Source organism: Nestor notabilis, unplaced genomic scaffold (genome assembly GCF_000696875.1).
Source record: "Nestor notabilis isolate BGI_N333 unplaced genomic scaffold, ASM69687v1 scaffold22333, whole genome shotgun sequence".
NCBI classification, from domain to species: domain Eukaryota; kingdom Metazoa; phylum Chordata; class Aves; order Psittaciformes; family Psittacidae; genus Nestor; species Nestor notabilis.
The window spans coordinates 1-16,515 of NW_009922690.1; the positions used below are offsets into that span (position 1 = coordinate 1).

Genomic DNA, 16,515 nt, shown 5'->3' on the forward strand with positions numbered 1-16,515 from the left:
GCAACCGCGCTCCCCGCTCCGGGGGAGACTTGGGCAGGAAGCCCTCGCAAAGCCGTTGGTTCTGGGGGACAGCACAGCTGACACGGTACTAAACTTGTGAAGGTAAGGACTGCACGCAGTATTGGTCCTTACAAAACACACATCCAGACGATTTCCTGCGATCTAAAAGTGATTTATTTTCTCCGATTAAGCATTTAAGGTTTTCTTTATTATCAAACACGATTTTCGTCAGCAGAACGATGAAAAATCATTTTCATGCATAAAGAGGTGCACAACTCTTCACATTGTTATAGGGAATAACAGCAAATGGTGTCTCGTGTAGCACCCAAGAAGAATTTTAATTACAGTGTGAAGGAAAGACACCACGAAAGCTGCTTGTTTCATGGCGAATCGTTTTAAGCTGACATTTTTATTCTGAAGTATATGCTGTATTCCAAGCAATGAAAATTAAACTTTACCTTAAAAAATAAAATATACCTGCTTAAAAAAAATCACACTCTCTACAAATTAAACTATGAAATTTGATTTTCTTGCATAGCAAATTTTCTTTCAAACTTTGAAACAGGTAAGAAAACAAAACAAAAAATGCAATTATTCTTTTCCTGGTCTTCTCTTACCCCAACCTGGTCAAACAGTAGGAAGTAATTACTGAATATGCACGACTACATCATGAACCTGAACATTTCTCTGCAAATTAAACATACAATCCTGCTCGTAAATCTACTACTGTGAAAATGGCACTAAAGAGTTCAATATTTATTTTCAATTAAGTCACTTCTACTTGACTTTCTAGATCAGAAACTATTTTGATAAGTGGCAGCTCTAAAGACTCAAACAAGGGACCATAAATCACCATAAATAAAACACCCAGTTCTGCTGTTCATTCCAAAGATGAGGGACCAGATGCAACAGGTAATTTCAAATACATACGTGTATCCATTAACTGGAAGCCCAGGTAACTGGTGGGAAACGGCACTGATTACCATAGTATAAATACTACAAAAGAGGAGATGTAACCAAACTTCCTTTCTGACGAGACAGTAACATTTAGTATGAAAACCAAAGGAAAGACCTGTTGCGTAAGTAGACTTGGCTGATGTAGCTGCTCTGAAGAACAGAACTTCACTGTTTGCCCAAGGCATCCGAGAGCGCAAAGGGCCAACAATGACGGGCCCGCTCTCCTTTCCCGATACATATTAGCCATTCGTGCTTTCAAGACCCAGAAGAAACATTACAAATTCAGCTTTTTATATTGCCAAGCTGCTGTTGGTCTGTGGATACTGTGGTGCCATCCGTTCTCATTACATCCCTCAAATAGTGCAATCTCTTTCCTGCAACACCAGCCTACCATGGCTGTGCATGTTGTTGCCAGTACATTTCTGGTTTCACTTACAAGGAGACCTCAGCATGTTCCATAAACCAGAAATTACCAACAGAATAAGTAAAAGAATTTAACCTTATTAATTGTGCTATCCCTTATAGCCTTATTTAATCATACATACAAATTTATGCTTGATTTTGATTTTGTGTTGCAGTCCATTTTCTGAACAATTGCCTCTTCCCGAGCTGCTGGACAACCAGACATATTAAATCTTCCCACACAGTTTTGAGAAGGTATATTAGTTACTTGAGCTTGAGAAAAGGCGTTGGATTAATTACAATGCAAATTCATACTTTACAAATGCAGATATCCATTATCTTGGGGTTTATCTTTTTGCTTACATGGTGTATGATGACTCCTGGTAAACACTGAGGCAGCTCTTCCAGCATCTTTGTAACAGATCTCTCTCACAGAATATCTCTGCAACACCATCGCCAAATTAAAGCTCAATCCAACCAGATATGAAACTACAGGACTCTGTTTATTTCTATACAAGACTGAGACCCTGTACCTGGATCTCAAATTAAAGACAAAACATGAATGTTACAAGACTTTGAGGACTATTAAGCTATTCCAATAGTATTTAAGATTATTTTAAACGAATAGTCAGAATTTATGCCAAAACCATTAAGATACATGTTTTATAATTTAGGGCTATCAGTAATTCTACAAGGCAACACATTTACTCCAGAAGTCAGACCAGGTTAAGTATTTAGTTATTAATTATCTTAAATGCCTTTTTTTATGTCTGTTGGGTAAAGAACATAGAGGTAATAGAATTTCATGAGACATTCTGCTACTTCTATGCTGCTGCTTTCAACGCTCGAAGAAACCTAGACTGTTCAGACACTACAAGATGTCCTGAAACTAAGGTCTTGTATTCGCTCTTAATTACTCACAATTCAACATTTAAAAAAACCTAACACATATTATTAGCTATACAGTGCCACAGCTGTGCATTGGAAGTTTACAGACATAACACATCAACCTTTTTCACAGGAATTTATAATTAATACACAATGACATGACAGATAGACATGATTATCAGACAAGAAGTGCAAAACGACATACAACTAGTTGCTTTCAACTTATATGCATTATCTTCCATTTCCACATTATTTTTATTAAGTGGCTCATGAGCACCCCAGCTCACACTTACATTTTGTTTACATGGAGCTTAATACAATCTTCTGTAGTTTCACATTCATAACATCTTTAAACTAACAATTACTGACATTTAAATTCAAGTGTAAAATCCAAACTACAAGCATTCTTTGTATACGCATTCTTCGAGTTACACAAAACCTACAAGCTATTCCACTCTTAAATATGCCTACTTCCAGGAAAAGGCTGCATAAGGTATATTTTTATTAGATTATTCACAGCAATAAAATCATATTGTGCATACAACAGCAGATCAGTCTCCTGCTGCGGCTGAGTAGCACCTGTTTTCAAATTATTTCTGAAATAGTTCTACGTGCTTAAATCTCCCACTGTGCTGAGCCTCAGCAGCAGCCCAGTGTGGCTCTCCAGGCTTAGACATACTGTAGATGCCATTTTGTATAATTTTATGGATACAGGTCGCCATGATTAGAATATAAGTTCTAATCACAGAAAAAACATCCTAGAACATCCACTGCTAAAGGGACATCAATGACACTTCTGGCTGATGTGACAATGTGGTCATCTCACTTTGGTCAGAGAGACACGATGCAACGCGAGAGGAACAGTGACTGACTCTGCCCTTGAAGATGACATGTATCAGAACTAAACAATTAGCTTGTGGAGATGCCAGATCCAGTTATACATACAGATTCCTGCATTTCTAAAATACACTTGATGCTGCAGAACTGCCACAATTACTTTCTCTTCCTACAATTTCATCTGGAAGTGAGTATTAATCAAATCTGTGAAGAGAATTATCTTCATACATCTTTTTTCAGATTCCTGAAGCTTCATCCTTAAAAGGTTTGTGCCAGTGAATGATACTGGTATCTCACAGTCAAAACACAGAACTTCACTTGCAGTAAGTGGTCCTAAGAAACAATTCTGTTCCCAAACCAACCACCCCCCTCTTTCTCGGTACTGCGGAAGGCTTGGAATGCACAAGTATTAGCAAGCTAAAAGTTACTGTAATGACAAAGAGATAAAGTGGGGAAATGTTGAACTGTTTGACAGCTTACTGACTCCAGAGCACTGAAGGGTACTAAGCTGTTGTGAACTTCCCAGGTTTTTACACACACATGCAAATAATGATTTGGGTTGAAACCTGTCCTGCTAAACTTACTTCCTTCCAAAGCAAGTTGGAAAGTTTGAAAAATACCAACTGAACCCATTTTTGAGAACTACTGCTGTGAAATGTTTATGTATTTCTGGCGATTTAAACTAGTTCCAACACTGCCTTATCAAATGTACCACTTTTAATACTATTCGGCAAATTTTTAAGACCCCTGTCCACTAAAAACCATCACATCGAAGATTTAGATCTTCAAAGCCTCAGTCTCAGCTTTCACTAACATTTATACACACCCACATTTTCTACATACCATCTTTGCGCATGCTCTGAAATGACTCAGCCTTAACCATGCCAAATGCATTAATATAAATCTGCATCTCCCTGGAATTCACAAGCAGGTTGTTTTTTAGCTCTCCCATCACAGGAGTTCATCCCTTACAACAGACTTCACATAAAAAGCACGTTTTCCTATGCCACAAGTCAGTGGTTAGTGCAAATTACCAAAAATCAACTTCATTTCCATCTTCTCTTAGAATTTCTCTAGCCTGCTTTTCCCACTTACCAGGAGGTCTGTAACGTAGGTGGAGACCTCCTCGTTCCCTTCTGTTGAACCTGTTCTGATTTTGTAGAATTTAAGCTTAAAATTCTGATTTTAAGCATTCACCACCAGAACATGTGCATGTATGAGCCCACACATACCACGGGACAGGGTGGAGGGGAGGGCTGGAAGAGTGCAGAGTTCCAGCTGCTTTCCAGTGGAAAATTTTCTAGTAACTGCCACAGATAAGTAAGGTACTACAATTCCTTATTCCCCTTCCTGAAATGGAAGCTGAGTAGGCAGTGAAAAGCTGTAATGGAAGCAGAAGAAAGCACATCTAACACAGAGTAAGGTGGTGGTGAATCCTTAGAAAGATGCAGGATTTAAACTTGGATGCCTTGCACTAGTTTCCTACTGGCTAAGCCTAGTCACTTCCTTGCTCAGTGCAACAGTAACCTGAAGTCCACTCAGAGCTGTGTAGCTTCTCTCATCCACTGCACATACAGTCAAGAAATTTAATCCAGAATTTTGCACTGCATCACTGAAAAGGGAATCCTGAAAGTTAACAGCAGCAAAAGCTCAGCAGTGTGGTGTCCACATCCTTTAGTGCTGCACTTAAGAGTTAACAGCAGTAGGGTGGCTTTGAAATAATAATTTAAGAATACATAAATATTTTCAATCTTAAATTCCCTTTAGATGCTGGAGTTCAAGTAAGTGGATTTAATTGTGACATTTCCCATTCTGCTGAGCCTTTGGCCTTACACACTTCCTTTCTTTGAACTGCAATTCATATTTCACTTACCATTAACATTTATATTCCACCAATAGCACATGCTGTAACTTATGAGTATATTCTTTGAATGGTAAATAGCGACCGAAATGTTTCAAATAAAAGCTTTTCAGCAAGGTCTACATAGGCCAAGCTTCTTTTGATATTACATGGAAGGTAAGAAAGGCACCTGACTTTCTGATCTCTTCTGCCTTTAAAATAATACAGAGGTGCCTTGTATTGTGCAGCATGCAGCACCAATATTAAAAACTCACTTGAAAATAAAGTATTTCAAGTTGGATTTGATACTCAAATTAGGGATCAGCTCAAGAGAAGGGCCCAGATGACCATATCAGTTCAATGGTCAGCTATTGAGAAAATACGGAAAAACCCCATGAAGAAAGATGTAGAAGATAACAGGTTTTTACTTTACAGCATACCTGTAGCGAAAGCATTCTGACCAGTTAAATGGCAGTGAGAAGGTACACTAAGATTCTGCTGAGCTTGTGTTAAAACAAGAGCTAGAAAATAATAAACAAAGTTAAAAAGGTGTGTAATGCTTTCTCCACACGCTACGATTACCCTGTGGACCACATTATGGGTAAGGGCTGTTCATGTCCACGTGCCTAAACAATATCCTGAAAAAGCTCTAACAATAACAGTTGAATTCAGATAGCTTGATCTTTTCGTAAAAGACAATAAAGCCAACATATCAAGATTTACACCAATCCCTAATTAATGGTGTAATTAGGGAGTGGAGAAAGAGAGCCCTGATGCTGGAGACAAATAACTTTCCAGGTGGGTTGCAGGCATTTTGTTTCTCTGCTCAGAGTACCAACTACTCTCCCAATGCCAAGGACGAAACTTGTCTCTTCTAACCTTGCTAACTGTCAGGTATTACTTCAAGGAGCCCCATCAGAACAGCAGAAGTGCCTGCTGACTTGTATCTTTACACTGTCAGAGTTCAGAACTGACACTATTTACTGTTCTAACAATCACACTTATTCCTAACGTTTTGAAATGTAATCTTTTGGTGTGCATAAAGAAAACCACTAGGGAAAGTAATTTCTCAAAAGCAACACTGTAAGGCTGCACTAGGCACGATTCAGTCTGGCTGCAGTGATGCTTCTGAATTTACAATTTCAGATTTGGTAATTAAAATTCTGTCTTGTGCAAATATTTCTACCTTTATATTATTTAGTTTTCATACACTCAGAGAGCAACAGAGGTGGATCTACCTAAAAGATGTGGGTTACCACATGAGGAAATCCTGGGAAACTTGCCCAGAAGTGACTGGGAAGACTTCTCCAGCAGCAATACTATTCAGCCTAACTAGTCCAAGCAACTGGCTAGCAGAAAAATCACAATCAACGTATAATAGAACACATGCACAGACTGATAGATGTAACATTACCAGTATGCAAAAAAATTAAAATGAAACAAATTAAGAACTCCAAACATTAAATTCAGATTGTTTATTGTAAACAGAATAACTCTAGCACTCTGTCATACTGGCTGTGTCACATGCACCCAATTCCACATCAACTGCTTAAAATAGCACTTGCAAAAATTACAGTTATGTAATAATAATTTATGGTTTCTTACATAAACTAATTAACAAGCACTAAAATTGAATTACAGTGTATTCTAGGTAGTTTTTTATTGCTTGTAGACACTGCAGCTTTGGATCCATTAAAATGAACCCATTAGTATGCCTGAGTTTATCAAAATTTACTGCTATATCAAACTCAGAAACTGTAAAATGCTGGAGAACACTTAAAGTAATTAAGAGTTGCTGGAGAACTACATGGGTTTCCACATCCAGTCACAGAACTTTGAAATTCTGCATTTTTTCCTCTAGAAAACATGATTCGTGAGCTGGTGTTAAATACATTGCTATTCCAATTTATGTACAGAATTTGTTAACAGAGTCAACAGTACTTCCATGAATATATATATATCTATTTATTTTTACACACGATAGAAGCCATTTCATTTTATTAATTGTAAGAGTGGTATGTTTAAATACTAAATCCCAAAATATATATTTTTATAATATGTTGTCAAAACTTTTAATATATATAATACAAATACTTTGACTAAAGAAAAACTATAAACAGAAGCAAAATGCAAGAGGGTAAAAAGTCCATTTTATGTGATGGATCCATGAAGAATGTGGTGAACACAGACACCTTGACTGGTTTTGCTTATATTATGTTTAATACTTTTTCTCAGACTACGAACAAAAAATGCTAGTGGCCTTCCTTGGCAACAGATTACATCACAAACTATCATCAAATTTATTAAAAAGGTGTTGACACGTACTGATAACCCTTAAAACAACTTTTAAATACACTGTAATTATTCAATTAAAAGAGACTCTCAGATAAACACAACTTAAGGCCCTTACCCTGTCAAGCATTCATTTAATTTGGCTTCAAAGCCAGTGTCAGAAAAAACATTGCTTCAATTACAAGAACAGCCCTATCAAATATACCTGGATTCCGACATGTGACAACACTCATCTCACATCAGGGCCTTAACTTCAGGTTCTTTTAATAGGAATCAAACTCTCAGTACACCCCTGATGAGTAGATTTTATGTCTTCAGTGCTTTGCATACTCCATCTTGCCTGAAAACTTACAATCTTATGCATTAAACAGGTAGGAGAACTTAGTAAGATGCTCCCTTACCACCTTCTATTTTGGGGCTGTACCAAGTGAAGATTCTGCAGAAGTCAGTATACTTGGTGAAGATTAGACACCATATATTACTGTTTTGCCATTCTACTAAATTATGGAATATATATACATATATATGTATATATAATTGCAGCACAACTCTTCATCCTTCTAGGTTCTGTGCAGCCTTCTTAAAAGAAGTAGGAAGAAACATTTTGTGATGTAACCTGAACCACACCCTGTGCTATGGCAGTACTGCACTGTCCCAAATACCTTCCTGAAGGAACAAGAAGGACCCCCACAAATTTATCAGAACAATAATGTATCTGATTCATTACAGGGCCCGTATCTGACATTCACCTGTTCTTGAGTCAAGAACTAATCCATGCTTAAAGTTAGTTGCACTATTAAGTGCTTTGCTGGACCGAGACCTAACATAACCAGTGAGGCAAAACAGACTGAGTTCTCCATCAGTACATGCACAACTGAAAACAAAAAAAATGACAGTAAATAAAGTATTTTATATACCAAGTGGAAACAATTCACAGTAACACTAAAAAGCAGAATGGGATGTTGACAGTATCGAGAGACTGGGACAACACTTTTGATAACAAAAATAAGATGCCCTATTAAAGCGTTTCCAGCATTTTACTAGTTTTAATACAAAATGTCCCCCAATTTGTATAGAAAGATTAAAATCATGCCCATATCTTCAATTATTCTCATTAAGACAATTCTCTCCTCACTTACTACCACATTGTCAAATTTCCTTTTCATCCCCCCCCACTGGTCTTCATAAAACTTAAATAGAAAATATGTTGGTTGCATTAAGGATCAATTAAAAAAGTATCATTCAACACATCACTTCAAAAAAATGTGAGTCTCTATTTTTAAGAAAAATTGTTGCCCATATCCCAGAAAGGACCTACTTTTCCTCACGCCCTCCAGTCCCCAATAAGATAATTATTGGGATACTAAATAGTGTTTTTCAGGAGTAACAAGGGTATTTCAAGCAATTTTCTTTGCTCTGGAGGGTTATTTTATCAAAATGAAATTTTGGAGGGATATACTATTTTAAAAATATACTGCATCTACAAGTTTTTTATTATTATTGTTTCAGTTGATTTTGGTTTTCAACAGGCTGTCTGTAATAAAAATGACACATGACCACAACTGATTTTTATATACTCTCTATCCCTAACACACAGCTAATGTCAAATGAACCAAGAAGGAATTCAGGACTTTCATAATGGACAGAACCATTCATCCTAATGATCTTTAATCATTTTGTTCATCATGAAGCCCCCTGAAACCATGTCAGTACTGATCATTTGCATTTCTTCATCCATTGGGGTTCTTCACAGTTTTGCAGCCATGAAATTGATATGTGGTTTCACCAGTGGGAAGAGTGGCAGACTGCGCTTGAATTCTGTCATATTTTCAATCACACTTGGCTGCAAAGAAGCGTATGCAAGAAAAAGCCTGCTCAGCATCTTCAATCACAAAAGTGAGAAATTCCTCACTTCTCATTTCAACTTTTGCTACAGCTACATATAAACACATCTTTCTTGCTCTTTTCTGCAATATTAATGGTTCACTCTTCTCTATTACAAGATCCCCCAAAACACAGTGTTATTTTTCATAAAATAAATGGTCTCATGTTTTCTCCAGATAATTTAAAACAGTAGCTATAATGCAGTAATTGCATTACTAATAATGGCAGACTTCAGTAAACGCAAAGCTTGTCTTTTCATTTACAAATTCTACTTCAGAACATCCCACCTATCCTTTGAATATCAGAGGTAAGACCATAAAAACAATAGCAATTCAATGAGCTATTATTTTTAGTAGTAGTAGTGAAGTAAATATTAAATATTTCAGTCATAATGGCTAATATATCCACATATAATTCATACAGACATTTCCACCATGGTGATTATTTCACCTGTAAGGGATGAGTAAGAACATAGATCTGCTACTGCATTGCGAACAGTTAATTATCTATTGGGACAAACACCACTGTCCTTCTTCAAGAAAATTCATTTAAGGTCTAGGAAGGTCCCAGTGCTATCCTATCTAACCACACACTGAAATATGTAATACTTGTATGAACAGAATTGTCAAATTGCATCCTCCACAGGTTACACATTGACAGTAATGCTCATTGAGATTTCAGGCTTAAAGATACTGACTGGATAGTTGGTTTTGTTTGGGTGTTTTTTCTGGGTTTTGTTTGTTCGTTTTAAACAAAGTTGATAAATTTGTCAATACCTATGCATATTTCTCTTGACACTTGATAAATATGATCATGTACTATCAGTATTTTCAGACAACTATAATCTGTATTGACTCCACAGTGTAGCTATTCAGTAAAAACAAAACAAAAACCAACCAAACAAAATAATCAGAAAAATCCCTGTTGTTATTGAGGATGACAATACATGTGAAAGAAAGCTGAAATGTCAGTCCCACAACAGCATAAATTTCAGTAAGGTTGTTTCTCCCTATAAACTTACACTAAATTTTCATATTAAGAATACAGCCTGAATTTTTTATGTGTTGTTTCTTTTTACCTGTGGTAGTGGTGGTGCTGGTGCCAGGTTCACATCATTTTGGCATGGAAATTCTCCAACAACAGGGCCTATTTAACATCATCGACATTAATTTAGGACCATAATTTAATCAGTACATTTTACACAATAAAACTCTTTTCTCTTACAGGACAGGAATAGGTATCTATATGAAGCACAGGTTATTAATTTTGAAGTAGCTCTAAATAAGATTTTCTGAACATTTGTCTTTAGAACTACAAAGAGCTTAATCCATTATTTGATTTGAGAACATATGCTGAGGCAGTGGCTTTTATTCATTTCACTTACACATAAAGAGAAGGTAGAAATAAAAAGTGCTAACCTTCTGATTAATGAATACTTCAAACTGGTTTTCAATACAAATTATGAGAACAATAGTACATGCCAGTGATACATGCAACAAGAGCAGTGCAACAACAGCACATCTATTTAGTAAGGACATGCCTATGGAGGCGTGGGGTTACTCCATGTTCCATAATTCTGGATAGCAAACCTGCCTATCCCCATGCATTCACTACTCTAGTCCCCCCTAAACTTTCTGCATCCAATCCTCTTGTCCATACGAACTTCTAATCTTAAAATCCTTAAACCTCCCTTCTACCTTCATACTCAAATTTCAACCCTAACCTTCACAATAGAAGTTCAAGTGCTTCCCCCTCCGAAAATCCTTCTAAAATGTCTACTGCTTCTGATTCTTTTCCACTATCAGAGAAAATGGTGTGCCTCTGGGAGGAAGGGTTCTCTCTGGGAACCTTTTTAGTCTTCCTGCACTTGGAAGAATGCTCATTTGGACTCATGGGAAATGCATTAAAGTCTGAATTTCTCATTCATGGCAGAAGAGAGGCCACATGCCAGATCAAATTGTTTAGGACTGGGGTGTATGCGGAGAGAATACCTTGCTTTAATCCCTGTAAGAGTAACCACTTGTGAGGTTGCCTCCCATGCTCACCCTTGTCTTAGGATGATACCATTTCAAGCAAATAATAAACCACTCTGGCAGTATAGTTACCACACTTGAAAAAGTTTTCTCTTGGTAGGAAAAGTATTAGAGCTATTTCTATTTAGCAATTATTAGTCATGAAAACTGAAAAGATTCTTTGAAGCAAGTCTTCTTTACTCAGCTGGAGTTACAATTTCCACAGTACCATAAAAATCAATCATTCTGAGACTGGAAGGAATTTCATAACAGGCATACAGCTATCTGCTTCTTTCTGTTCTACAGACAAGTCTTTAATGTTCTTGATATTGCACCCAGTTATATGCTGGAATTTCAGTCCAGTATAAACTGGTGAAAAATCCACACAAAACAACATAGAAGTTTTTCATCTCAGTTTAGCTGTATTAATCAGAAACACTTTCAACTTTTTCCTTCTTGAATTCTAAAAAGGTAACAACATAGTTTACAATGCACAGCTAATAATAATTTGAAAATAAAACCTAAATAAACAGACTTTCTCAAGTTTAAATATGCTTGACATTCCCAGAGGACTGGGGCTTTTTGTTTGTTTGTTGTTCTGTTTTTTCCCCTTTGAGTGTGCTTGAATAAAATTGTGGACATCCATTGCTTTTCAGGGGCAAAAGACAGCCACCACATTGTATTGACAGCTGAAAATCTTAGTTTTGTTTTTCCCTGTAGGACTCTTACAAAGTTTTATGTTTGCTTTAAAATATCCCATTGGAAACAAGAGTGCTACTTTAGGATACATTGTTTTAATATCAGTATACTTCAGAAGGGACATGTGTACTTCAGAATGACGTTTGTGAGGAGAAGAACTTGGTTTGAAGCACCCATGTAAAGAAAAACCTGTCAAAGTTCCTCCTCTGAAAGGTATACAGTCTCTGAAGCTGAGTTTTTCTTATAGTGCATGTGTATCATATAACATGGTTATCTTTAACTATGACTTGCTTGAGCAGGAATTGGTTAAGTACTATATTCAGAAAAATACTTACAGGAATCCATTTCCCTTGCAAGGACATGTACTGATACCTTGTGTCTTCTGGGAGCATCTATTGCCAACAGCACCTACAGTAAAAAACATGAAGTCCTTCGGGTGTGGGAAGTGTCACTCACATTATAAATCAGTAAAAGAATGAAAGCATTTACATTTTTAGCTTTAAAATGAGGGATGAATTTTGGGATGTCACAGAATCATAGAATGTTTTGGGTTGGAAGAGACCTTGAAGATCCTGTAGTTCCAGCCGCCCTGCCATGGTCAGGGACACCTTCCACTAGACCAGATTGCTCAAAGCCCCGTCCAACCTGGCCTTGAACACTGCCAGGGACAGGGCAGCCACAGCTTCTCTGGGCAACCTGTTCCACCACCCTCATAGTGAACAGCTTTTTTCCCCAATATCTATTCTAAATCTCCCCTCTGTCAGCTTAAAGCCATATCCATTCAAATATTATTAGAGGTCATCCATACAGTATTTTGAATTATTTTACAATCAAGTCAAGAAATGAATGCACTGCTTCAGGCTTAGAAAAATTGGAATAGGAACTCAGCCATTAACTATCACAGTATCAGGAACCTAAAGCTCTGCAGAATTTTCAATCCCTGGCAGCCTTCTGGAAGCACATCACCCTGAACACAGTTACTAAGCTCAGCTGGACTAGCTCACTCACTAACCAATTATTTCTGCCTTGGAATACCAGATGATCATGTATTGAGCAAAACAGTATAGATTCCTACATAAACAGAATGTGGATACTCGATCAAGTAACCATTTATTGAACAACAGCTACTAAAATTCCATTTACTACCTTTGTATTTGCTGCACATCTTCACCCATGCTATCATACCATTAAAAAACCAAATGAAAACAAAGATGTTAGTGTTCACTGTGCAATGTAAATAATAACCCCTTTTAAGCATTAAGTCTCATAAAAATAGACGGTAATGCAAAATGACCTTGGACGAAGGAAGTGAAAAGGATAAGGACAAATACAAAACACTCTGAAAGACATTAGTCACCCCAAAAAGAGAAAAAAAGAATACAGATACACACGTACCCATGGTTCTTCATGAGTATAACTTTTTCCATCCAATACTAAGTTCCTTAGACTCATCTTCATTACTTTTCAAAGTATTCCCATAGCTGTTAGCTGCTACTTAAGTAATACAACACTACATACACTTCGCAGAATAGCGAATTATCATCGCCTATGAAATTTGTTACAAACCAGAACGAATGAGGCCAAGTTTATTTGGGGAGTGGACCCCTTACTATTTCCATTGCTTATATTAGATATCTATCTAGCAACTTCATGCTGAGCTGCAATGTATAATTATTTCATCATTATGCTGTTCCTTTGTTCTGCCTAACTATGAGAGAAGGAAAAAAGCTTCTTCATTCACTGATTTACAGTGAATGAAGCTTTAAAAATATCCATTTCATTCACAATTCATGCACACAAAATAAGCTGAATCATTTATTAGTTGAAGAAAAAAATAAAAGAACAAATTTGCAATTTTTGCCAAGCTTGGTCATAGAACAGCACATTTTTTTTTATTCATAAAGGATGGATAAATGATACAAGAGGAGAGTAAGATCTGGAAAGAAGGGGAAAAAACCAACCCACCAACCAAAAAATCCACAGAAGAAAACCCAATCCTTTCCCACAATTTTTACAGTATGCTAGTTGCCATTAAACTAAGTAAGGTTCAAGAAACAGAATTATTATTATGTGCATCAATCATATCATCTACCTAAAACAGGCATAAGTATATGCTTTCATAGTTCACACAAATCACATCCAGTTTTAGCTACATCTCCTTCCAAGTAACACTTCAACTACATGAGTAACTTACCTTGTAGAACTGTATAATATCATCCTTGGTCAGGGTCTTTAGATAAGCCACTTCAATGTTATCTGCACAACAATACTAAAAATTATAACAAGTCTGCAAATCATAGCTCATTATTAGCACACTACTTATTCAAAGTACATTTCTTTCAAATTCAGATGCTGTAATTGACTGCAAATGATATGCTTTTCATTGTTAGCTTTCAAGCTAATACTTGCATGACTAAAAGTGTCATTGGAAGCTTGGCAGAAAATTATACTTCAGTAAGTCCACTTGATTGGACTTACTAAAAAAATGCATGTTTGAAGAATACTGATTGCACTGTATGTTATTTAGTAGCTGAAAAAGATATGCGTACTTCTGTATATTATCTCCGAATCAATGTTACACATTTCTAATACAGACTGATTACAGGAGGCTTTTATTCACAGTGAGGAAACAGGATGGTAGGATGTACTTTGGCAGGATGTACTTATAAATAAATGTAAGGAACAGTGCCTACATCGTACCTGTTAAGGAATAATTACCTTTTAAGATATCTGGGGACAATGTGTCTCAGTAGCTACATTGCTTCATATAAATTAAATTGTAAGGTAGTATCATTTCTGCATAAGCAGGAACATTTTTTGTTGTAGGCATACTTGCTTTTCTTAGGGTTAGCAGAAAGATCAAGAAAGAAATGTGTGCAAGACAACAAATGTGCAGCTAACAAGTCTGTGAGGCAGGCTGTAAAGTAATTTATGTGAAGATATGAAGTTCTACATGGAGGAAGTAAAAAAAGCCAAACAAACAAGAAAACACAGTTTGGAAAATGACAAGACATTTCAGAGAAAATTTTTAAGTGAGGTAAACCAGTAAAATTATTATAATAATAAAAATGTAAAAAGCCTTTCGCTTCTTAAGGCTAGAATATGAATTTCTGGGTTTGACAATTCTAGTCCTATTAGAATCATTAATGAAATAAGATTACTAGTGGGTAGAGGGGAATTAAAGATATAAAAGTCAAGGGAAATAATGAGTTGAGTAGGATTTAGATGTTGAAGATATGGCTACAGATAGCAGTAAGAAATGCCAGAGAGATAGTATAGATCCAAGTATGGTAAAAACATAAACAATGAAGGCAGAGAAAAATTAAACTGCGTCATCAAACACAAAAGAAGTACTTGAGAAGTTTCCTTGCCACTCCATATACTCAGACATGAAACCTTGTCAATAGCTCTCATTCTCTTGAGACTAAGCTAGATGACAACTCAAAATTCTTCATCATCAAAACAGTTCAGTTAGTCACTGTCGACCAAAAATACTGTATTTGTTATTGTGGAAAGCCAATACTGTGCCTATAAAGCAGAAGAGAAGTCACAGGACACAGACTAATTTTTATGTAAATCAGTGTCAGCCCATTTTCAGTAATAACACTTGAAGTTGCATCTCATTTGATCTTCTGCAAGTTTGTATCTTCGCAGTATTGTGGGTGAAGAAAAACATGAAAAAGAAATGTTTCTTCAGACCTACTCTAAGCTGAGACAAGTCACATGTTAGTTAAGATATCTGCTACTGCCTCTGCCATTGCTCCCTCAAAAAAGCTGCGCAATGGGAAGGGGAATCTGGTTCACATGAATGTGTGCACCGTCAGGAATGTCAAATTGCATTTGAATGCATCTCAGTCAAGCATTAGGCACATATGTAATACACATGTCTGAACTGAACATCACAGAAAGAAATCTGAGCTTATGTGACATTAATATTTGAATTCAAACCTTCCAATCTTTGACCTACTCTATGTCTCACTGAGCCTTAAGGGAAAGAATGGAAGGTAAATGAATCATTCACCAACCCCCATCATATGGGGAACATCACAGAACACATTTATCTTCTATTACTAACAGCTCCCACAATAGTGAGAGCACAGGCTCCACAAATGAGGTATTTTCTCAAGGCAGAAGGAAGAAATACAACACACAAGACACAATCACAAATAATATATTAAATTATGCACAGAGTATGTGAAAGTTTAAGTTGTTCCCAAATGAATATGACACTGAGCAATCACAAGTGCAGCCAAACGACAGCATTCAGTTTTAACGGAATTGTAATTTCTCTTACCTCTGTCAAAGTTATACTGCTGGGAAATGATTTCACCCCAGTATTTAGCACATTCTGCAGACAGCTTCTTTGGTTTGTCTAGACGACGAATTGCTAAAGCTTGTATGTGTTTTTGGAAGGCCTCTTCTGTCATATCTTCTATGCATTTCTCCATAGTTTTTAAGAATGCTTCAACTCTGCTTTCTAAATAGTGTGGTGGCTTTTCAGATTGTATAATAAATCGCAGTCCCTGTATGCCATTTGCCCGACGTGGACCACTGAACACAATGTAACCTTGGCAAAACAAGAACAGTCAGAAATTTAAAAAAATGCTTTGTTCCAGCATTAAGTTTGTCAAACATGGCATGTTTGACAGGAATGCAATTTTATGCTAAGTTTAATTCTGTATTATAAATGAAATAATACAGGTT

The 16,515-nt window shown here is 36.5% G+C and overlaps 1 protein-coding gene across 1 annotated transcript in view; it reads right to left on the reverse strand.

The window, feature by feature from the left end:
- Positions 1 to 8,393: 8,393 nt before the first annotated feature.
- IDE (insulin-degrading enzyme) overlaps positions 8,394 to 16,515 on the reverse strand; it is a gene marked incomplete at its 5' end in the record, with an annotated part of 55,966 nt that continues 47,844 nt past the window's right edge. Inside the window, 5 exons of the mRNA XM_010011760.1 lie at positions 8,394 to 9,059; positions 10,179 to 10,246; positions 12,147 to 12,219; positions 14,006 to 14,067; positions 16,106 to 16,378. Coding sequence (XP_010010062.1) covers positions 8,964 to 9,059; positions 10,179 to 10,246; positions 12,147 to 12,219; positions 14,006 to 14,067; positions 16,106 to 16,378 — 572 coding nt within the window. The remainder of the gene's footprint in view (positions 9,060 to 10,178; positions 10,247 to 12,146; positions 12,220 to 14,005; positions 14,068 to 16,105; positions 16,379 to 16,515) is intronic.